Below are 24,923 nucleotides of genomic sequence, written 5' to 3'. Positions count from 1 at the left end.
TAAAACTGTTACGCCGCGTGTGGTAGGTTCGAATCCGATCCGGGACAAATTTAATGAGCACGAGTATCTGTTCTGAGCCTGGTTGTTAATGTATCTATATAAGTATGTATTTAGAAGTATATAAGTATGTATATCAGTTATTTGGTTACAGTACAAGCTCTGCTTAGTTTGGAATCAAATGACCATGTGTGAGTTGTCCAATGATATTTATTTCTGATACTTAATAACGTTTAATTAATTATAACACAACATCTCGTCGAAATGATTTCCCCAATAAGAAATATCCAATCTCAGTTTTTATGCAAATACGGTCAGCAGTTTTATAGCTATAGATTGGCAAACAAACACACTTCCTCTTGAATATAAATATACTTAGCTAAACCACTTTTGTGAAAAAAATATATCTATAAAATACTAACAAAATTGTTTTAAAAATTTCAAAACCCATAAAAATCCGAAATAATCTCCCTAAAACTTAGCTAAACCTTTTATGTCGCAATAAAACAAAATTACACCGCCCGAGAACTGAACCGGCGGCCCATTACGTCGTTGTTTCTAATTAACCCGTCGCGGAGCTAACATTAAATTGTAATCGCCGAATAATTTTGGTTCCCCTTTAATCCAGGGGAATTTTGACTTGCCAGGGGACTGAGGTGTTTTATTTTAGTAACCAGGGGACTGAGGTTTAGGGGTTGAAAACGGAATGAGTTGTAGTCATTCATCGTACGGTTAGTGGTCAAACTAGTACGTGTAGCTTAACTGCAAGTTTGGCGCAATAGTATTATTATCCCGTTGAATCTATTCTCGTGAGACTTTTGATCCCATCGATCCCATACAAACCTTCTCTCGGCACAAACATATTTAAAAAAATATATCCAATTTCGTTCAGTTGTTCAAAAGTTAGTTTAACAAAGTATATGGATTATCATGCCCGGTTTCATATGGTATTGCGAAATTTTTTACAGATATTGAAAACATCTAAAAGTACTTATTCTTGATCGAGAATCGAACCCCATACCTCTTAATCTACTTACGCAAACTAGTCGAACTACAAAACCAGTCTCCTGGTAATATTTTCATAGCAAAGTCACTGTAATGCAATTTTAAGTCTAGATTTCCTAAAAGGCTTTTAGCCAGCACTTAGTCTCTAGCCAAAAATGATTAGTCTAGCCTTCTTTACAGGGTTAGAAAATAATGGATAAAATGTATTTTATCTTAAACTTTTTAAATCTTTAGGGGAGTCTGCCTCCGTGGCGCAGTGGTTTAGGTCACCACGACGATACCCTTGCGTCGGGAGGTCGTGGGTTCGTTTCCCACACGGAGCAATTATTTGTGCGATCCACAAATAATTGTTTCGGGTCTGGTTGTGCTTTGTTTCCGTTGTTTGTATGTTTGTAAAAATCGCAAAAGCAATTCTTAGTGCGGGAGTTGTCGTTTTTTTTTAATAAAAAAAAGATTAACTCTGTTAAGTAATAAGGTACTCAACTACCAGTCAAATCAGCTACTCTTTATGAAATGTCAAAAACACATTTTAGTATAGAAATACGGTGTAGTGACGTCACAGTTTAGTATTTTCGTTGGTATCAAATGAGTGCTTAATATAATGTTTCAGTGTATAATAATTACAATTTCAACATTATTTACGAAAATACATGGTCTGAGAATTTTAGATGAACCTTTTACGAGTACAAGTTTAATCATTTTTCGTTTACTACCAAATCAGTATATTAGGTCGGGGAAAAAGTCTTTTCGCATTATAGTATGTACGGAATTGTAATAAAATCTTTACTCTACACAAAAAAGCTCGATATTTGGGCACCTCACGAGCTCACTGAAAGAAACCTAATGAACCGTGTACTCATTTGTGATTCTTGAAGCCAAAGAGATTTTATTACAAGTTCATACATACTATAATGCGAAAAGACTTTTTCCCCGACCTAATATTTTAGTGTGAGAGACGAATGCGTACGCCACAAGTTATCAAGCGTTAAAAGTTGTAAATCCAATGAATTTTTCATGATTTTTCATTCAAACTTTTCACAGAGATAACAGCAATTGTGTTTTATTCATGAAACGGTAATGTCCTATGAATATTCATATTTAGGGAGAATTTCAAACAAAAGAAATGAAGATTTTACTCTGATTTTAAGTTAAAACAATTCTGCCGTCGTAAATCTAAACACAGTAACTTCAAAATATGCGTTTTGAGAAAAACGCGGTTGAAGTTTAATGGTTAATTTTTGCTCTCCTGAAGATACTAATTATTGTATATTATTTCATGCAACTTTTAATGTTAGTATATAGTTAAATCTTTGATTCTATATACAGGGTGTAAATGACAGCTAACCGAAAACTTTACTGGTAAGTTTGTGACACTGTATGCGCGAAATTTACTCCAACGATATTTCTCGGAAATGATTGGTTCCCGAGTTAGTCATTTTTGAGCGTTCAATGTATAGTGAACAACGCGATGTATCTCCGCGCATGCCTACGAGATTTCTGGCGGCGGCGGCGCGCTGAGCGACGACATGTCGCGACGCGTCGTAGGTACGTACCTACGCGTACCACCACGTCTATGCGCTCACTAGTATGCAACGCTATCATTAGATAACAATCTTATGTATCGTTTATGGTATCGTAAGTAGGCCCGTATGTTACAATAGCTCATAGTAAAATTGTAAGTAGGTAGGTACCTACTTGGCTTACGTGAAATCAAACAATAATAGCAAAATGTAACCAATAATAAGAAAGTGCTAAAACAAATTGTTATCAATGTCTATCAACACGCAAATACCTGGTGTATGGCGAGAGTTTGAGTACCTTTGGATCCGGACGTACAGGTGCAGAGCACGCCGTGCACTTCCACGTGCTTCACCATACATAACACATCAACATTTCTTCCTATTTACGAACACAACTGCACTTCGAAAACAATAACAACAAAAATAATAACAATAAAAACACTAACAACTCAAAACCGAAACAATAACAAGTAATAATAAACAACAGTTCACACACGACACGACGAATAGGACATAACGAACGACACCGGTGAAGAGCTTCCGTCTTCCGCGAGCGAATTGCTCGAACTATCAATCAAAGAAAGCCGCCGGCGCGGGCGCCTCTCCGCTCACTCGTGCCGCCCCTCGCCCGCGCCACCCGCTCCCTCCGCGCCGTCCGCGCGCGCGCCGCCGATTTGGTAACGAGCGACGAGTTAGGATCCCAGCGAGAGATTAGATTCAATAAAATATTGATGTGGCATTACTATTTTTACTTGTCACAGTTGTTACTGGTTGCATTGTAGTTTTATTCAAATACCAAATAACATTACAAACATTGTTGATGTAAGTTTAAAATATTTTGATATTTATAACATAAAATCAGCTTAAAGTAAATAAAATAAACACGAAACGTTTATTTAATTAAACCATAAAAAATGTAGGTACATAACAACGATAACAATCAATATCCATTAATATTCTTATCAGAGAAACTAACTTATCATAATTCATAATCCCCGGAGAATTACTTAGCATCCATTTTGTCGCATCCCATCTATGTAACATCCACGCGCGGTCGCGGCGTCACGCGTCACTACGGCCATCTACTTTTCGAGTCGCACCGCGCTTGTATGAAGTATGAATGAGCGTGTAAATATCGAATAGAAATTTGCAAGAACAAATGGAACAAAGCGACAATAATTGTTTAATTGTTTATTAGAGATTTTTATAGCGCTAAAGAATATCAATAGGATTTTTTGTCGTTCTGTATGTATTTGTACGTGTAATAATAAGAACTCACACATTTTAAATCTTATGAATTTACCTTTTATCGGAGAGCGGGATAATTATGTAATTTTCATTTTTAACATAGAACAAATACTAAGTAACGCTGCATACTAGTGAGTGTGAGGCTGACAGCTGTGTGCGTAATCGTGTCTGTGTGGCGCGCGTAGGTACGCGGCGTGACGTCGACCGTCGCGGCCGGCCGCCGCCGGCGCGGTGTCGTTGGCCGAACAGCTGATAGCGAATTTATACGTTGTTTTAATCCATTGCTGTTTTTTGTGAAAAACAGTAATATGACTGATTTTTTTTCATATTCATGTTGCATTGTGTAGTATTAACGAAATAATACCAAAAAAAATTAAAAAAAACGCATAAAAAATCGGAAAAATCAAGAAAAAACCGATGAAAATTTTCAACGCCATAAGCACCAGAATCGTGTCTAAAGTCATTTTTTTTTCGTTTTCGGTAGGCTGTCATTTACACCCTGTATATATCTAGTATATTATTATTGTATAAATAATAAAATTAGATAATGTGTTTTAAGCTAGGGTAATAATATAATATTTTTTTCTTTTTTAAGTTACAACACGGTAACTCAACGGTTACTGTGTTGTAACCAAGTTTTACCTATTACTGTGTTGTAACTTTGTAAAGATATTAACATTAGGGGAATTACGACACAGTAAGTATGTACATACTGTGTTATAACTATGTTTCTTAGAAATACGTATAAAATCAGTAATACAGTAAATGAGATACTGTGATTTATTCAAGTATTTGTTGTTTATCTTTGAACAATATTTTATACGCAATCACAGTAACTGAAGAAGCCGTGTTATAATCAAGCAAAAAAAACACAGTTAGTAGTGAGATACTGTTATTTAATTTAAAATAACACAGATACTGTATTTTTTATTAAAACATTTTTTTTTTTTGTAAAAATACTGTGTTTTTATTTAATGTATTTCGGTAACTATCCATCGTACAAACAAACCGAAAACTTTCTCAAATAGCCCGCGGTCTCCTGATTCCAAAGAACTAAACAAACTATAAACACAGTAACTTAAGTTACTGTGTTTAGATTTACGACGGCAGAATTGCTGTTCTGATTTCTTAGCCGAGATTTTTTGTATATAATATGACTAGCTGACCCGCGCAACTTCGCTTGCGTCACATAAGAGAGAATGGGTCATAATTTTCCACGTTTTTGTAAAAAATTTTACTGGTACTCTGCTCCTATTCGTCGTGGCGTGATGATATATAGCCTATAGCCATCCTCGATAAATGGACTATCTAACACTGAAATAATTTTTCAAATCGGACCAGTAGTTCCTGAGATTAGCGCGTTCAAACAAACAAACAAAAAAACTCTTCAGCTTTATAATATTAGTATAGATAATACTTTATTTTATTCCAGAACTAATTTTCCCTTGTTATCCAATATCCCGACTCTCTGCATCCAAGAGATAAAGAATCTGTTCTGTCTCATATCCGCCTTCTTCCCTCCCACGCACTCCGCGAGGGGGCGCTTATGCCATACTGGAAAAAGAACGAATGTTATAAAGTTGGTTTTATATTTCAATAACTTATTCTTAGTACCTACAACTACTATCTTAACGACTACCGACTTTAATCTACCGACTTAAAACTATTCACTTCGAAGATCCAACTTCCGACTTACTATAATCGACTTCCGACTTCAAACTATCAACGTCCGATTACCTTCAACCGACTTACAACTACTAGCTTCCGATTTTAATCTACCGACTTCAAACTACCATCTTCCGGCTTTAATCTACCGACTTCAAAGTACCGACTTCCGACTTCAACCTACCGACTACAAACACTCACCGACGCTGAAGGAGCACGAGTTGTTGTCCATCTCGCAGTGGTTCATGAACACGCGGCGCTGTCCCGTCGCCGACACGGCGCACTCGGGCTCGTACTCCTCGGCACACGACACGGGACACACGTGCGAACACTCACCTTACGTGATCATACATTTACATCTAATGACACTGTACTATTCTAGCGACTGCCGACTTCTGTCTAGTGACTTCTGGCATCCTACTACCGACATCAACTACCGACTTACACCAACCGGCTTCTGACTACCTACTACTGATTTGAATGAACGACTTCCAACGTCAATCTACCGACTTCCAACTTCCGTGAACCGACTTCAAAGCACCGACTTCCGACTTCAATTTACCGACTTCCTAAAACCTACTTCAAAGCACCTCCTAACTTCTTACAACCGACTTCTGACTATCAACTTCCGACTTTAATCTACCAACTTCAAAGTACCAACTTCCGACTTCACACTCACCGACACTGAAGGAGCACGAGTTGTTGTCCATCTCGCAGTGGTTCATGAACACGCGGCGCTGTCCCGTCGCCGACACGGCGCACTCGGGCTCGTACTCCTCGGCACACGACACGGGACACACGTGCGAACACTCACCTTATATGTTCATACATTCACATCTACTGATGCTGTACTATCTTAGCGACTACTGACTTCTGCCTAGTGACTTCTGACTACCTACTACCGACTTCAAGCTACCGTCTTCCCACTAATGACTACCGACTTCCGACTTTAAACTACCGGATTACGACTTTAATCTACCGACTTCAAACTACCGACTTCCGACTTCCTACTATTGACTTCTTAACCGACTTAGAGTACCGACTTCCGTCTTCAATCTACCGACTTTCGACTTCAATCTACCGACTTCCGACTTTAATCTACCGACTTCAAACTACCATCTTCCGGATTTAAAGTACCAACTGTCGGCTTCAAACTTCCGACTACACTCACCAACGCTGAAGGAGCACGAGTTGTTGTCCATCTCGCAGTGGTTCATGAACACGCGGCGCTGTCCCGTCGCCGACACGGCGCACTCGGGCTCGTACTCCTCGGGACAAGACACGGGACACACGTGCGAACACTCACCTTACATGTTCATACATTAACATCTACTGATACTGTACTATCTTAGTGACTCATGACTTCTGTTTAATGACTTCTGGCATCATACTACCGACTTCCCTCTAACGACTTCCGACTTAAAACTACCGAATTCCGACTTTAATCTACCAACTTCAAACTACCGATTTCCGACTTCAATCTACCGACTTCCGACTTTAATCTACCGTCTTCCGACTTTGATCTACTGACTTTAAAACACTTTCGTCCGACTTTTTACAACCGACTTCAATCCACCGACTTCCGACTTTAATCTACCGACTTCCGACTTAAATTACCGACTTCCAACTACACTCACCGACGCTGAAGGAGCACGAGTTATTGTCCATCTCGCAGTGGTTCATGAACACGCGGCGCTGTCCCGTCGCCGACACGGCGCACTCGGGCTCGTACTCCTCGGGACAAGACACGGGACACACGTGCGAACAGAATTCTCCATTCATGTTCATTGACATCGACCTGAGGTGTAGAAATGGATGGGTGAGCATACAAAAAAGTTACAGTTTCGCCATGACACATGGCCACGTCTCAGCATTCTAAATACAATAAAAAATACCGAATTGTCTCCTACGAGGCGCCCATAGCCAGTTGCGGTCACCGGTCGGTATACAATCTGTGGGTTAAGCTAACCTTGGCGAAGTCATTACATAGATGGGTGACCGCAAAGTAGTATTTGAGTTAGGCGTCTCCGTGCTACGGAGGGCACGTAAAAAAGTCGGTCCTGGTTGTTGTCAATTAAGATAACATTCTTTAAGCCACGTCAAAGGCCTTCGGGCTTGAACAACTTTGACACTAGGTTGACCACTAACCATACGATAAAGAAGAAGAAGAAAGACTTGGTAGAACAAACTTCAGTGGCGCAGTGGTTTAGGTCACCACGCTAACACTACTGCGTCGGTAGGTCGTGAGTTCGATTCCCACACGGAGCAATTATTCGTGCCATCCACAAATATTTTTTTCGGGTCTGGTTGTGCTTTGTGTCCGTTGTTCGTATGTTTGTAAAAGTCCCCGCGACACAAGAGCAATTCTTAGTGCGGGAGTTGTCTTTTTAAAGACAAAAATAAGAGCATCTTACCTTCTAGAAGAGAAACTCTTCCTAGTTCCAATCTCTTTGGTTTTCTTGGGTAAGTCAAATAATTTTGGTTTATATGCAAAAGGTTTGCCGTAGTGAGAAGCGATTGTTCTACACCTGTCTGAAGGCACCTGGATATATCCTGAAATTATGAAAAAGTATTTAAAAATACCTTTTTGAAACTAAAAAAGAATTACAGTCAACTTGGGTAACTTTGAATCATTTGGGTAACATTGAACGTGGGAATTTGAACTAGTTTCGATTATTTTTTCATATGAAACCAACACAATTGATAAAGATTCATTTTAGTTTTGCAAACTTCTATCAATTGTGTTGGTTTCAATGTTACCCAAATGATTCAAAGTTACCCAAGTTGACTGTACAAATAAAAATATACTTTATTCCCTGTTAGGTATTCTTTGCTGTTTACAAGAAACAAAAAAAAATACGATTTAAATGCTAAATGTCACTTTGATGGCACGATGGCAATAAATGTCAACTAAGGACAAATAAATATCATTGGACAACTCACACACGGTCATTTGATTCCAAACTAAGCAGAGCTTGTACTGTGACCAAATAACTGATAAACATACTTATATACTTCTAAATACTTACTTATATCGATAAATTAACCAGGCTCAGAACAAATACTCGTGGTCATCACGCAAATATTTGCCCCAAGTGGGATTCAAACCTACCACACGTAGCGTTACAGTTATCACGGTGACTACATTAATCACTGCGCCAAACTTGCAATTAAAATTTAAAAGTTAAGGTTGTTGTCAATTAAGATAACAGTCGTTAAACCACGTCAAAAACTGCTTAAACAACTTTGACACTAGGTTGACCACTAACCCAACAATAAAAAAATATACTCACTACTCATTTCATATTTAAAATTGCAATTAACTTTTCTAAAGAAACAATCGTTTAAAAATAGTCTGTACTGCCATTTTCGATTCACAATTTTTCCTCCACAGACAGATTTGATAGTGTTATTGCAGTCTAGATTGGTACAATCTAGTTTCTTAGGTGGCCTAGGTTTGGGGCTAGGGTTATAGGCCTCATCGTGAGCGTCGAAGTTTCTACGAGATTTTCGCGTGGTCGTTTCAGTTTGAAAGTCATTGTTTTTCGCTGCTATGAAGAGAATATCGGCTGGTGGGGCCACTGGAAATAAATAAGAAAAAAATATATGAATGAAAACATACATACATTAAATTTAATAATATGAATATATTCCATAGGAATAGGTCTATGGGAAATAGGCGTGATTTTAAAGAATTATAACTTGTTGACGAAAAGATACACACATAATGGTCGCCTTTACACACACACTGTATAGCACGTTCTTAGTATCGTACAGTATTACGCGCGGGTGCGCAGCGCGCTCTGAGAGAGCGATACTTCGCGGGCGCGGACAGATGAGCGCGGCGCGTGCTCTTTCCTTTCCCCTTTTTCGCGTGCTCTTTCACGCGCGATTGTTGTTTCATGCGCGATAGAGTGTGTGTAATGGGGGCTAATCTCTGAGAAATTCTTCACAGAAAATACTACCTACTTACAGTCACAACATCGCCCGTGAGGACTCAAGTTTTCCCGCTTTCACAGAAAATAACTAGCTGACCTTAGTTACCTTCATATAAAAGTTGCCTATGTGTTATTCTAGGTCTTCAGCTACATACACAGTACACACCAAATTTCATCGTAATCAGCAGTACTTGCGTGAAAGCGTAACAAACATCCATACATACCCACAATCTTTCGCATTTATAAATAGGATATTGAGTAAAAACGGGTAAATACCTGTCTCCAGCCTCATCCCTCCATCGACCACCTCCCCAATAGTCTGCTTCTCCATCAGATCGTTCAGTCTCACCGGGTGCCTGTCGTACTCATCTTCGATCCTCACTATAGGAGCTTCATTGGGCACAAAGACCACGCTCTCCGTATCATCTTCATAATATTCTGTTGTGGTCGTAGACCTGCGTTTCGGTCTGGGTGTGTCTGTCACGAAAATAACTGTTGCCTGGAGAAATAAGATACAAAAATAATAATATTAGGTCGGGGAAAAAGTCTTTTCGCATTAGTATGTATGAACTTGTAATAGAATCTCTTTGGCTTCAACAATCACAAATGAGTACACGGTTCATTAGGTTTCTTTCAGTGAGCTCGTGAGGTACCCAAATATTGAGCTTTTTGTGTAGAAAAGATTTTATCACAAGTTCATACGTACTATAATGCGAAAATACTTTTTCCTCGACCTAATATATTTTTTCATTTGAAATTTAAAAAAGATTGAGGATTTTTCCGCGTAATTTTTTTGCAAAATTTGCTTTTTTGACCCGTAGAGATAAGTATTTAAAAAGATACTAAGCTTGGGAAAACTATCTTTGTACAAAATTACCTCTAAAACGGTTAAATGGTTTAAGTGGGAAAGCGAAACAGTTAGACAGACTGAATTTATAATATTATCTAAGAAATATAAGTGATATTTTGTGACCCCCATAGCCATTTGCGCTCATCGGCCGGTAAACGATCTGTGAGTTAAGCAACCCTTGACGCGGCCATTCTATAGATGGGTGACCGCGGTTGTCTATAAAACTATAATCTTGAACAACTTTGACACTAGATTGACCACTAACCATAAGATAAAGAACAAGAACAAGTAATAAGTATTAATTATCTCCATTGGTTTAACAATTACCTCAGTCTGAGTGACTTTTTCAGTAGTCCCTTCAGTGACATTACTCCTGACAGTCCTGACCTCATCACTCCTGGCTTCAGCGTGGCCAGCGAAGTGGAACACCACGTCGGAACTGGTGGTGTTGTCACAGTAGGTCCTGATAACTAGTGTAGGCAGTAACACTGGTAGCATATATACCATTTGGCCCAGCATTTTAAATTTGCATGGTTTTCCTGTGAAACGAAAGAAAATTCTTCACATAGTTCGATAGTCCAGTGGTCTAACCCCCGGTTTCTGAGTACTTTTAGCGGTAGTTTATCTATTCAATAGCGGTTTTTTTATGAGGTTAAACGCTATTGAATGGATAAACTGCCGCTAAATGTACCTTAGAAACCGGGGGTAAGTTGGCACCTCCCACGCAAGTGGTCGATTTTTCGAACCAGAGGCAAGACTCTAATGACTTTTTCAAGTTATGTGTGTATTAGAAATAATGATCACTTGTTCCAACGGTGAAGGAAAGCATCGTGAGGAAACCTTGCATGCCTAAAATTTTGTTTAATACGTTTATGTATGCGAAGTCCCCAACCCGCACTTGGTCAGCGTGGTGGACTCAAGGCCTAACCTCTCCCTCATTACGGGAAAAGACCCTTGCCCATTAATGTCCCTTGCCCGTGGGACATTAATGGGTTAAATATATTATGTATTGTGTAGGAGTCACAAACATCATCTTTTTCACAAACTTTCGCATTTATAATATCAGTAAGATTAGCAAAAATAACCTTTTTTATTTACCTTTAAACACAATAATATTCCCGCCTATAATTTTCACTTCATTCACTCACACGTAGGTTAAAAATGTCTCTACTTCGCTAGTAACAGATTACGAGCAATTTTACTTTTTGTTCATTGTTCATTCGTAAACAATTCTCATTGTTTCAAACCATATGTGCAGTTTAGATTTTGTAACTACTGCTAAGGATAAGGATTGTTGATTGAGGAGTCTAAGGTTCGATTGCTTGGCAAATTTTGTTAGAATGAAGTAATAACTCTCTCTTTAAAGTTGGGTAAAAGGAGTTTGTAGGGATCGTAGCAAGTGGTGTTGGGTCTAAGGTGTGAATTTATGGTTGCATGTGTAAGAATATTTTTAATAGCGACCTATAGTTTGATGATATTCGACGATAAAGGAAAATATTCGCTTCTTATTACATAGGACTGACATTTTAAAACGGCAAAATTTGCGTGTATTTTAATACTCTCTCTGCTTTTATTATAAAAAATATAATCTGTAAGAAACGCCTATAACTTACGAGTCTGCAGTACCGCAAGGGGCGTAGTTTAAAACCAACCCCTTCTAATACCTCCCGCAGTCTTAAACTAGTAGCGCCATCTCTGATTGTAAACTTGTACTACATAGTAGCTTGAGACCGGGTGTGAGAAGAGGCTAAAGAGTTTAACTTGTAAGAAACAGATGGCAGCACTTACTTTACGTAAGTTTGATAATTTATTTACTAGATGGTGTTAGCTGCTTTTAGCGCGTTACTTTTTTTTTCAGGAACTATTTTTTTGTTCGTACGCGTTATGATAATTTAAATATAATTTACTGTGTCCTGCAGTTTTACTCGCATTATGTTGACTACTCCCTTAGGTAAATACAATTAGATTTCTGTATCGTAATGCGTTATAAATTATTATGTGCTGTATAAAGTAAGAAAAATAATAATAAGCGAGACTCCATGACGTCATCTTTCAGCGAGATTTCATCATTATAAGAAAGATGAATAAAATATGAATAGTCTAGATTTCGAACCCAAACACTAGACTGTCTTTTCGTAGTCCTGTCTATTCAAAATCATTATCAATTATTATTTATCTAACCGTGAAAGAAAATATAGATTTAAAATCCCTAAAATTTCCTTGAAATAGTTTTTGAAGGCATTGGTCTTTGTCTACCCTTACGGGAAAAAGGTGTGGTTTTATGTATGCCTAATAAATAATGAAATAACTGATTATTATCTATACTAATATTATAAAACTGAGGAGTTTGTTTGTTTGAACGCGCTAATCTCAGGAATTACTGGTCCGATTTGAAAAAAACTTTCAGGGTTAAATAGCCCATTTATCGAGAAAGGCTATAGGCTATATATCATCACGCTACGATCACTAGGAGCGGAGTATAAGTAAAAAATGTAAAAAAAAAGTTTCGACGCATTCTCTCTTATGTGACGCAAACGAAGTTGCGCGAGTCAGATAGTACTCGTTAGGCTAAAAAGCTTTGAATTCAATTATGTACATCAAATAAGTACATAAAATTATATGTTTATTACATAATAAAGTACAGTTTATTATCTTTCATATTATAAACATCTTACTAACTTGTTATTTAAACTAATAGCTTCAGGCGTAACATCAGATTAAGTACATACATACATAGGTACATAGAGGCGCCCATAGCCCGTTGCGCTCACCAGTCGGTAAAAGTTCTGTGGGTTAAGCAACCCTAAGCGCGGTCATTCCATAGATGGGTGTCCGCATAGTGGTATTTGAACTGGGCGTCTCCGTGCTTGGGAGGGCACGTAAAAAGTCGGTCCCGGTTGTTATCTACCACAATAACAGTCGTTAAGCCACGTCACAGGCCTTCGGGCGGCTTGAACAGCTTTGACACTAGGTTGACCACTAACCACACGAGAAAGAAGATAGGTACATACTTACATACATATATTATATCACGCCTGTTACACCCAAAGGTACTCGTGGCTAAGTGACAATAGCCGCGCGGATCGATCTCTCAGGTTAAACTACGCTTGCCGAGGTTTGTCTCCAGATGGGTGACCATATTATACATATCGAGTTCCTCCGTGTTTCGGAAAGCACATTAAATAGTGGGTCCCGGCTGTCATTTTCAAAGATCTTTGACGGTCGCTAACAGAAGTCAAAAGCCTGAAAGTCGTTTGTGAAAGTCCCGCGACACAAGAGCAATTCTTAATGCAAGAATTGTCTTTCTAAAAACAAACAAAACAAAAATCTACACTTAATATTTATAAAGCTCAAGATTTTGTTTATCTGAACGCCCTAATGTCGGTAATAATGGCTCGAAATACGATTGTACTCATAAAAAAGTAAACGAGTTTTATATTAGTACGAAAAAGAGAGCCTACCAATCCAAAATACAACCTGCATCTACACCCCTTACCCTACATTCCGCTACACTTTTTTACCTACAATTAATAATAATTAACAATTATTTTATTTATAATAATAACTGTGGGTAGCAGGATAGCCGGGGGCTTACATAATCTAATTAGACTGAGCTTGGGCTTCGCTGGGTCCCGGGTTCGAGTCCGTTGTCTCACGAGAAATTGGATGACGGATGAATTAAGATTTTCACTTTCATAAATAAATATCATTGGACAACTCACACACGGCTATTTGATTCCAAACTAAGCAGAGCTTGTACTGTAACCAAATCTATGCTAATATTATAAAGCTGAAGAGTTTGTTTGTTTGATTGTTTGTTTGTTTGTTTGAACGCGCTAATCTCAGGAACTACTGGTCCAATTTGAAAAATTCTTTCAGTGTAAGATAGTCCATTTATTGAGGAAGGTTATAGGCTATATATCATCTCGCCACTACCAATAGGAGCAGAGTACCATTGAAAAATGTTACAAAAACGGGGAAATTTATTCTCTCTTATGTTACGCAAGCGAAGTTGCGCGGGTCAGCTAGTAACTTATAAACATACTTATATACTTGTAAATACATACTTATTTAGATACATTAACAACCAGGCTCAGAACAGTCGTGCTCATCACACAAAGATTTGTCCCGGGTGAGATTCGAACTCTTATTGTATTCATGTATTTTAGGTTTTTAAATTGTTTTTTAAAAAGACAAATGTCAACTCCTGCACCAAGAATTCTCGTGCCGCGGGTGGCCTAATCCACTACGCCACGAAGGCAGTCAAATACTTTTACTGATTTTATTTTGTTAAGTAATTTGTGGCCGTGGGTTCGATTCTCACACGGATCAATTATTTGTGCAATCCACAAAATAATTATTGTATCGTGTCTGGTGGTGTTTTTTGTTCGTTGTTTGTATGTTAGTAGAAGTCCCCGCGACTTTTTCGTGCTATATCTGAAAAAAAAGAAGAAGTTTTTTTATGTTCCAAAACATTTTTTTAAATCTCTAGGCAGCTAGCTAGAAATTTGCCTAACCTTTCAACGAACATACGATATTTGAATGTTAACTCAACCACCTGTTACTAACCCGTGGTACAACGGACACAGGCAACGCCGGGAGGCAACATTTCTTACAAGCAAGCAACAGAACAACCTTGATTTTAACAACTTCTATTACATAGATATATACTGTTATATACTACGGGTTCACTTGACTTTTACTGTTATATAACTACTAGCTGACCCGCGCAACTTCGCCTGCGTCTAATAATTTTTGCTGCGATAATATTCCCCGTTTTTGTCACATTTTTTACTGGTACTCTGCTCCTATTGGTCGTAGCGTAATGATTTGTAGCCTATAGCCTTCCTCGGTAAATGGGCTATCTAACACTGTAAGAATTTTTCAAATCGGATCAGTAGTTCCTGAGATTAGCGCGTTCAAACAAACAAACTCTTCAGCTTTATAATATTAGTAGGTATAGATATAATAACTAGCTGACCCGGCAGACGTTGTTCTGCCATTAAAAAAAAGTGTCACTCAGGGGTATGAAAAATAGATGTTGGCCGATTCTCAGACCTACTCAATATGCTCACAAAATTTCATGAGAATCGGTCAAGCCGTTTCGGAGGAGTATGGTAATGAAAACTGTGACGCGAGAATTTTATATATTAGATATAATTATGTATCTGAAACATTACACAGTTTTAAGTTTAAATATCTCAGGTATCTAAGGTGTAGAGCAGTGATAGCTGAGTGGTATAAGTTGACACCTCCCACACACGCGGTTACAGGTTCGAACCCGAGGCAACACACCAATGACGATGAATGAATTATTAAAAATAATTATCACTGGTTCCAGAGGTGAAGGAAATCATCGAGATGCCACCTTGCATGCCTGACAGTTCTTTAGAACAGTTCTTGAAGGTATACAAAGTACCCGACCCGCGCTTGGCCAGCGAGGTGGAATCAAGGCCTAACCCTTCCCTCATTACGGGAGGAGACCCTTGCCCAGCACGTGACGTTAATGGGTTAAATTTATTTAAACTTATTATGTTTTTTCAACCAATTGCTGTCCCACTGCTGGGCAAGGGTCTCCTACCAAACGAAGGGTCGGGCCTTGAGTCAGTTAGGCATGAAAGGTTTCATCACGATGTTTTCCTTCACCGCTGAAACAAGTGATAATTATTTCTAATACACACATAACTTGGAAAAGCCATTGGTGTGTTGCCTCGGCTTCGAACCGTCGACCACTTGAGTGGGAGGTACCAACTTATACCACTCGGCTATCACTGCTATTTTTTCGTAGTTATTTACATATTTTATCCAACTATGTATTATCCTTATAATTAAGATTTCTAAGTAAAACAATTCTTTACGTATTAAGAAACGTTACCTTCTAGTAAAAATATAATTATTTCTCTTTATATATTCAATTTCTTTTGAGAATATTTTAGCAATGTCTGCACGTGGAAAAGAATTTTCTTGAAGGTGTAGACACATGTTAAAAGTAAAATGTGGGTTTTCTCAAATCAAGGGTCTCCTTCAAGGGTCAAGGAGGGGTTAAGGCCTTGAGTCCACCACGCTGGCCAATTGCGAGTTAGGGACTTTGCATACCTTCAAAAACTCTTCTAAAGAACTCTTTGACATGCAAGGTTGCATCACGATGTTTTCCTTCACCGTTGGAACAAGTGATAATTACTTCTAACTAGCTGACCCGCGCAACTTCGCTTGTATGACATAAGAGAGAATGGGTCACAATTTTCCCCGTTTTTGTAACATTTTTTACTGATACTCTGCTCCTATTGATCTTAGCGTCAAGATATATAGCCTATCGCTTTCCTCGATAAATAGGCTATCTAACACCGACAGAATTATTCAAATCGGACTAGTAGTTCTTGATATGAGCGCGTTCAAACAAACTCTTCAGCTTTATAATATTGGTATTGATACACACATAACTTTGAAAAGTCATTGGTGTCTAAGGTTCGAACCTGCGACCAATTGCGTGGGAGGTACCAACTTATACCACTCGGCTATCACCGCTCTTCGCAGTTCACGATTGATACAATATCAATATATATTTCCCTCGAGATAACTATGATAACAATAAGTAAATGTATTTATTCAAAAAACCCAAAGGTCATGCTTTTATTCCAATCTTTGTGTAACTTTTATGTTTTACGAATAATTTTGAATAATTTATATCAGTTACATACCTATTGAATTGTGTTTTTGGTAAAATATTAGGTCGGGGAAAAAGTCTCTTCGCATTATAGTATGTACTAGCTGACCCGCGCAACTTCGTTTGCGTGTATCCCGCTACTTCGACAAATACAGTCAACGCACCAACACATATTGGATACTAATTTTCAATTCACAATAACTTCTCTTTCCCTTAACCGCGTTTAAAATATTAAAATGTTTTTTGGTTTCTGTGACTCTTCTTTGATCGCCCCCCCTATCAGTTTTTGGAAAAAATATTTAAGTAATGTACAGATTTTTTTTGTCTTATATGTATAGATCAAAGTCGTAGTACCTACTTTTTAATATTATTTATTTTTTATGTACCGTTTTTTTATATTTTTTGTTTTTTTTTATGTACTTACCTACTTTTGTTATATACATCTAACTATTATTTTCTTGTTTACTTTTTAAATTATTTACATTCTACATTTTATTACTTTTACTTATTTTTTATTTACATTTATTTTTAGAAGATTAACTTTGTCTACATTTTTTTAAATATAATATAAGGTATACATACATTTTCATTTTAACGATGAGAAAGGTTTCCCATATATTTAAGCTACGCTAGTCCCCGCCGCCGCGGCCGGCCCGTACCGTGCCGCAATACTAATATCGTGATATCTCCTAAACTATATGTCTAAATAACACACTGTAAACTGCAAAAATAATCTAAATTAAATGCTCGTGATGATGAACTTACTTATTTTGATAAGGATATATGTATTATTGGTTATATCACCAGTTAAACATCACCCAACGAATTAAATGTTTTTTTAATACAGAAAAGTAGTTTTTGTGACTTAAATAAAAAAGCTGGATATATGTCATCGCGGACTTTTTTGTAGAACTAATAAAGACCAATGTTTTTGCTATACATTGTTCTTACTTGTATCCAACGGTATAAGCGGCGCACGCACAAATGCAATCTTCAATTAGATTTTTTTTCTGACTTCTTGGACATAAATCGCTATAACTCAGCTAATATAGTTTTAATGTATTTCAAGTATATATAAAAACCTGTCGGAGAAAATACTCTTTCTATTAGTGAAAACCGCATCAAAATCCGTAGCGTAGTTTTAAAGTTTTATGCATACGAAGGGACTACAGACAAAATGGGCGACTTTGTTTTATACTATGTAGTGATGAACTAGTAATGAAATCTCTTTGGCTTCAAGAATCACAAATGAGTACACGGTTCATTAGGTTTCTTTCAGTGAGCTCGTGAGGTACCCAAATATCGAGCTTTTTTGTATAGAGAGAAGATTTTATTACAAGTTCATACATACTATACTGCGAAAAGACTTTTTCCCCGACCTAATATATCTTTTACTAGCTCCTTCCCACGGTTTCGTTCGCATCTTCTTATCGTATGGTTAGTGGTCAACCTAGTGTCAAAGTTGTTCAAGCCGCTCGAAGGCCTTTGACGTGGCTTAACGACTATAATCTTAATTTGAAATTGACATTGACAACAGCCAGACATTTATCATAGTACAAGCTCTGCTTAGTTTGCGTTTGGAATCAAATAACCGTGTGAGTTTTCCAATAAATAAATAAATATCATTAGACAACTCACACACGCTCATTTGATTCCAAACTAAGCAGAGCTTGTACTGTAACCAAATCTATACTAATATAATAAAGCTGAAGAGTTTGTTTGTTTGTTTGTTTGTTTGAACGCGCTAATCTCAGGAACTACTGGTCCGATTTGAAAAAATATTTCAGTGTTAGATAGTCCATTTATCGAGGAAGGTTATAGGCTATATATCATCATAACTGATAAACATACTTATATACTTCTAAATACATACTTATATAGATATATTAACATCCAGGCTCAGAACAAATACTCGTGCTCATCACACAAATATTTGTCACGGGTGGGATTCGACCAGCCACACGCGGCGCTACGGTTATTGCGGTGTGGTGTTCAATGATATTTATTTATTTGGTTACAGAAACCGGTGGCGACTATGGTGGTTCCGGCAGGTCCTGCTTCAATACCATCAGGTCCTGGGAAAGGTGAGTTGGATCTACTCGTTTTGAAAACAAAACAGACAATTTTATTACTATTACTTATCAGCTCGTGGCTTAGTTAACAACAGCCACGCGGATCGATCTCTGAGGTTAAGCTACGCTTGCCGAGGTTGTTCTATGGATGGGTGACCATCTTATACATATCGGGTTCCTTCATGTTTCGAAAGGCATGTTGAATTGTGGGTCCCGGCTGTCAATTTCGAAGATCTTTGACAGTAGGTAACAGTAGTCAGAAGCTATAACCTAGGTCACTGGGTTGCGGAGGTCAGATAGGCAGTCGCTCCATGTAAAACACTGGTATTCAGCTGCATCCGGTGAGACTGGAAGCCGACTCCAACATAGTTAGGAAGAAAGGCTAGGCCATGATGACTTATCAATTAAATTTAACCCAGTAATGCCTCACTGCTGGGTAAGGATCTCCTTCCGTATAAAGGACGGGTTAGTGGCTAGTAGCGCTGGCCAAGTGCAGGTTGGGGTCTCATACCTTCAAGAACTGTTCTAAAGAACTCTAATGTATGGTTGTATCACGATGTTTTCCTTCACCGTTGGCGCAAGTGATAATTATTTGTAATACACACACAACTTGGATAAGTCATTGGTGTGTTGCTTAGGATTCGAACCTGCAGACACTGGCGTTGGGAGGTGCCAACTAATGCTACTCGGCTATCACTTCTCTTACTTATCACTCTGCCGATTTTCAGCAAAATCTTTCAGCAATTTAGACATAACAAAATTACATATAGTGGTATTTATACCATTTTGTATTATTTCTGCTTACCCCTTAAAGGAAAACATTGGGGATAATACTTTCCGTTTCCGCATTTGAAATTCCCTTAATTTAAATAATAATTGTTTGAGAGCAATAAAAACCTGAAATTGTATGAAAAAAAGGTTTTTGTATCGCTTTGGGCGATGGAAATACATTTTTATAATTAAGAAAATATTCCCTGAATAGCAAACAAAGATTTCATACAAACATGTATACATAAAATCACGCCTTTTTCTTATAGGAGTAGGCAGAGACCAAAGAACGTCACTTGGTACGATCCTTACAAACTTCCCTTGCTTCATTCACATACATACATGTTGTCATACAGGACCATCGGTTATGTGTAGCACCTGACGCGTACATTTTACAGATGGGTGGCCTGATATTCAAGCAGGGTGGCTATCATATTTCTCAGTTGACTACCGAAAGCGACTATGCTGAACATTGTTTTCTCCCTTAGATTATAGTGATGAATATTTACGTCAAAGCAGCAATGTACTGAATAGTGACCATTAATTTGAACTTTACTAGTTGTCAACTGAGATACGTGATACGCATATAATGTCTTTGTGCTTTAGAAGATCCGAAAAAGTTGGTCCCGGCTGTTGTCAATTAAGATAACCGTCGTTAAGCCATGTCAAAGGTCTTCGGGCTTGAACAACTTTGACACTAGGTTGACCACTAACCATACGATAGTATAGTCCTACTTCCTACTAGAATGTATGTATGTATGTATGTATGTATGTATGTATGTATGTATGTATGTATGTATGGATGTTTGTTACTCTTTCACGCAAATACTACTGAATCGATTACAATGAAATTTGGTATATAGGTAGCTGAAGACCCAGAATAACACATAGGTTACTTTTTATCCCGGAGTTCCCGAGGGATCGGGATTTACACGGGAAGGGTTTCCACGCGAACGAAGTCGCGGACGGCCTTTAATATAGTATACTAGTGTCAAAGTAGTTGAAGTGTTTGTCGTGAACTGTTGTTATGTTAAACAACAAGCGTGACTTGTATCACGGAGACACTCAGCTCAAACACTGCACCTACATCTATGTCTTATATTAAGGGTTGGTTCATCCCCTATAAGAGACTGACACAAGATGAACCGATGAAGAATAATTAATAACTCAATTAACTGAACACAGAGTAGGGATACAGAGAGTGTTGCTATGGGTGGAGTAGGTTCGGTTTCTGGGTCACGTAAAATATGAATACTATTGAAATTGTGTGTAATTTTCTATGTGATCTTGTGAGTGCGAGTTTGATTTCTGATTTGGGCATAGTTTTAATTTTATGGTTTTTCAAGCCGCCTGAAATGCCTTTGACAGGGTTTAATGATATCTTTATAGACAAGAGCTGGGACCGACTTTTTCAGGCCACGGAAAGGCTCAGTTAAAACATCAGTAGGCGGTCACCCATCTAAAGAATGACCGCGATAAGAGTTGCTTAACCGATTAGATCTTTTACCGACCGGTAAGTGCAACTGTCTATGAGCGCTACAAAGAATTATTAATAACTCAATTAACTGAACATAGAGTAGAGATTCAGAGAGTGTAGCTATAGGTAGAGTAGGTTCGGTTTCTGGGTCACGTAAAATATGGATACCTAATATTGAATTTGTGTGTGATTAGCTAAAATATGGATACCTTATATTGAAATTGTGTTCGGTAAACGTGTGAGTGAAGGTTTGATTTCTGATTTAGGTACAATATTAATTTCATTTTATCATTAATTTCATGCATACATATCATTAGGCGCCCATAGCCAGTTGCGCTCACCGGGCGGTAAACGATCTGTGGGTTAAGCAACCATTGGCGCGGTCATTCCATAGACGGGTGACCGCATAGTGGTATTTGAGCTGGGCGTCTCCGTGCTTCGGAGGGCACGTAAAAAGTCGGTCCTGGATGTTGTCTACTAAGATAACAGCCGTTAAGCCACGTCAAAGGCCTCTCGGGCGGCTTGAACAATTTTGACACTAGGTTGACCACTAACCATACGACAAACAATCAATTTTATCGTATGGTTAGTGGTCAACCTAGTGTCAAAGTTGTTCAAGTCCCCTGGCTTTTGGCATGGTCGAACGACTGTTATCTTAGTAGACAACAATCGGGACTGAGTTTTTCGTGTCAGCTTCGGAGAGCCTTATCTAAAATACCACTATGCTTTCACCCATCTATAGAATGACCGCACTAAGAGTTGCTTAACGGATATTCTTGTACAGTGACTTGTTGCTAAAGAGACAACTCCGCCACTAAGAATTGCTTTTGTGTCGCGGGGACTTTTACAAACATACAAATAACGGACACAAAGTACAATATGACCCGAAAAAAAAATTAGTGGATCGCAAAAACAATTTTTCCGTATGGGAATCGAACCCATGACCTCCCGACGCAATGGTGCGTGGTGAACCTTAACCACTGCGCCACGAAGCACTTACCCCGGTTTCTGAGTACCTTTAACGGTAGTTTATCTACTCAATAGCGTTTTTGTATATCAGTTTAAACGCTATTGAATAGATAAACTACCGCTAAATATACCTCAGAAACCGGAAGTCTGTATTTACCTCTGTTTTAAATCTACTCTGTACAATATCCACACAAACGGAATATATTAATAAAATGTATTAATAAGTCTTATTACTTGTTAATTAGGTTCAAATTTGAATAAATTTTATATTTCTTTGTCGTCACGAGGTACAAAAATGACCGTTTTATAAGACTAGCTTGTACCCGCGGGTTCGTCCGTGTGCAAAGATTTCCCTCGGTTAAAAGTATCCTATACTAGCTGACCCGCGCAACTTCGCTTGCGTCACTTAAGAGAATCATAATTTTCCCCGTTTTTATAACATTTTTCACTGGTACTCTGCTCCTATTGGTCGTAGCGTGATGATATATACCCTATAACCTTTCTTGATAAATGGGCTGTCTAACACTGAAATAATTTTTCAAATCGGACCAGTAGTTCCCGAGATTAGCGCGTTCAAACAAACAAACAAACAAACTCTTCAGCTTTATAATATTAGTATAGATTAGTATAGATGTTAATCCAGGTTATAAACTACTAGCTGACTCGCGCAACTTCGCTTGCGTCACGTAAGAGTTTTTGAAATATTTTTTACTGGTACCCTGCTCCTACGTGGTCGTAGCGTGATGATATATAGCCTATAGCCTTCCTCGCTGGGCTATCTAACAAGATTTTTTTAAATCGGACCCTTAGTTCCCAAGATTAGCGCGTTCAAACAAACGAACTCTTTTGCTTTATAATATTAGTACAGATCTGTGTACCAAATTTTATACAAATTTGTTTAGTAGTTTTTGCGTTAAAGGCTAACATACATTACATACGTCCTTACAAACTTTCGCATTTATAATATTAGTAATAAATAAACTCTATCTATTAGGCTTCCACGCTAAACCTAATAGGATAAACTTTAGCGGGACGATAGATCATGTCCCGAGGAAAGGTTTGAGCTTTTTCCAGAAATATCAGAATCGCAACGCAATATCATGACAGCCATGTTTAGCGACAAAACTACTATACCTAATTAAAATTTGATGAAACTTAACTGAGCCTATAGCTTTACACCGTGCACGTTTCTAAACTCCGGAAAAATCTCATAATATAGATAAAATAGCTGACCCGCGTAACTTCGCTGGCGTCACATAAGAGAGAATGGGTCATTTTCCCCGTTTTTGTAACATTTTTTATTGTTACTCTGCTCCTATTGGTCATAGCGTGATGATATATAGCTTATAGCCTTCCTTCGATAAATGGGCTATCTAACACTAAAAGAGGTTTTCAAATCGGACCATTAGTTCCTGAGATAAGTGCGTTCAAACAAACGAACAAACAAACAAACTCTTCAGCTTTATAATATTAGTATAGATTAGTAAAGACCAGTAGAATTTTGGTTCGACCCGAAAATCAAACCTTAGACCTTGTGGTCAACAGTGTTATACACTACCATTACTACATAGGTAGTCAAAGTCAGAAATTTTCAATCCCGGTCAGAATGTATCAAGCGGCTAGAATACATCGAGCCGTGCGTTGCAATACACGCTGCAGGTTGTGTTAGTTACAATATAACGAAACTTTACAGTAATTTGTATTTACTGTGTTATCCAAGAGATAACCAACAGTTATCCTAACTAGTACTTAACCGCGGGTATACCCGCGTTTTTATAGTTGTAGTAAATAAATAAATTTAACCCATTACTGTCCCACTGCTGGGCAAGGGTCTCCTCCCATTATGAGGGAGGGGTTAGGCATTGAGTCCACCACCCTGGCCAAGTGCGGGTTGGGGACTTTGCATGCTCTCAATAAATTGATTACAGATGCAGTTGAATTCCAGTATTTTACATAAAGCGAGTGCTTATCTGACCTCCACAACACAGTTGCCTTGGTTATAACACGATACTAAGTAAGACTGGTTGTCAGACTTTCAAGCTTCTGACTACTGTTAACGACTGTCAAAGATCTTTAAAAATGACAGCAAAGACCCACAATTTAACGTGCCTTCCGAAACGATATTACCCACAGAACTACCTCTACAAGCGTAGCTTAACCTGGTCACCCATTCACGGAACAACCTCGGAAAGCGTAGCTAAACCTGGTCACCCATCCACAGAACAACCTCGGCAAGCGTAGCTTAACCTGGTCACCCATCCACAGAACAACCTCGGCAAGCGGCGCTTAACCTCAGAGATTAATCCGCACGTATATTGTTAACTAAGCCACGAGCTCTTCAAAAAAAAATAACCCCTTTTATAAGGTCAAGACACCCATCCTCAAAACAACCTCGGCCAGCGTAGCTTAACCTTTAAAATCGATCCGCACTTTTATAGTTAAGTAAGGCACGAGCTCTTCAAAAAAATTAAACCATTTTTATAAAGTCAAGAAATAAATAAAAAAAATCTGTTAATTATAATACCTAATGAGTTTAAAGCTTGGTTCTGTTCTGCATGTATTGGTGCCCGCGGGCGATTCATTTGGGAAATCAGAGGGCAAACACACCCCTCGCTGCTACCCTCGTGGGGTGAGGGGTGAGAGTTCAGCGTGGTTATAAGCGGAGAGGGTAGCGATTTTATTAAAGAGAGCTTCGCAAAGATTTTTACTTTTTCTTAGGACTATTATTAATTATGGATAGTATTGTGAAA

At 38.2% G+C, this 24,923-nt stretch overlaps 2 protein-coding genes across 2 annotated transcripts in view; one reads left to right on the top strand and one right to left on the bottom strand.

The window, feature by feature from the left end:
• The window catches only part of LOC142985403 (cytotoxic granule associated RNA binding protein TIA1), a 196,529-nt gene that overhangs the window by 61,363 nt on the left and 110,243 nt on the right, over window positions 1-24,923 (top strand). Inside the window, exon 2 of the mRNA XM_076133541.1 lies at window positions 18,908-18,971. Within this exon, the coding sequence (XP_075989656.1) occupies window positions 18,923-18,971 (49 nt within the window). The 5' untranslated portion in view covers window positions 18,908-18,922. The remainder of the gene's footprint in view (window positions 1-18,907; window positions 18,972-24,923) is intronic.
• Window positions 4,723-11,420, bottom strand: LOC142985516 (uncharacterized). Its single transcript, XM_076133732.1, has 7 exons — window positions 11,322-11,420; window positions 10,551-10,762; window positions 9,650-9,872; window positions 8,729-9,016; window positions 7,850-7,988; window positions 7,073-7,233; window positions 4,723-5,324 (listed from the first exon to the last, which is right to left on the bottom strand). The coding sequence occupies exons 2-7, from the start codon at window positions 10,740-10,742 to the stop codon at window positions 5,194-5,196; spliced, it is 1,134 nt and encodes a 377-aa protein (XP_075989847.1). The 5' UTR covers window positions 10,743-10,762; window positions 11,322-11,420; the 3' UTR covers window positions 4,723-5,193.

The sequence above is a fragment of the Anticarsia gemmatalis genome, chromosome 30 (assembly GCF_050436995.1).
Source record: "Anticarsia gemmatalis isolate Benzon Research Colony breed Stoneville strain chromosome 30, ilAntGemm2 primary, whole genome shotgun sequence".
Taxonomy (NCBI): Eukaryota; Metazoa; Arthropoda; class Insecta; order Lepidoptera; family Erebidae; genus Anticarsia; species Anticarsia gemmatalis.
The sequence above is the reverse complement of the archived record's forward strand: the minus strand, read 5'-3'. Positions and strand labels throughout refer to the sequence as shown.

What these genes read in the sequence shown, in the direction of transcription:
- LOC142985516 (XM_076133732.1), bottom strand. Translation starts at nt 10,742, where the DNA reads ATGCTGGGCCAAATGGTATATATGCTACCAGTGTTACTGCCTACACTA. An exon ending in AAAAAGTCACTCAGACTGAG is followed by an intron (nt 9,873 to 10,550) that starts GTAATTGTTAAA and finishes TTATTTCTCCAG; the next exon opens with GCAACAGTTATTTTCGTGAC. An exon ending in CTCGTGCTCCTTCAGCGTCG is followed by an intron (nt 5,325 to 7,072) that starts GTGAGTGTAGTT and finishes TTCTTTTTCCAG; the next exon opens with TATGGCATAAGCGCCCCCTC.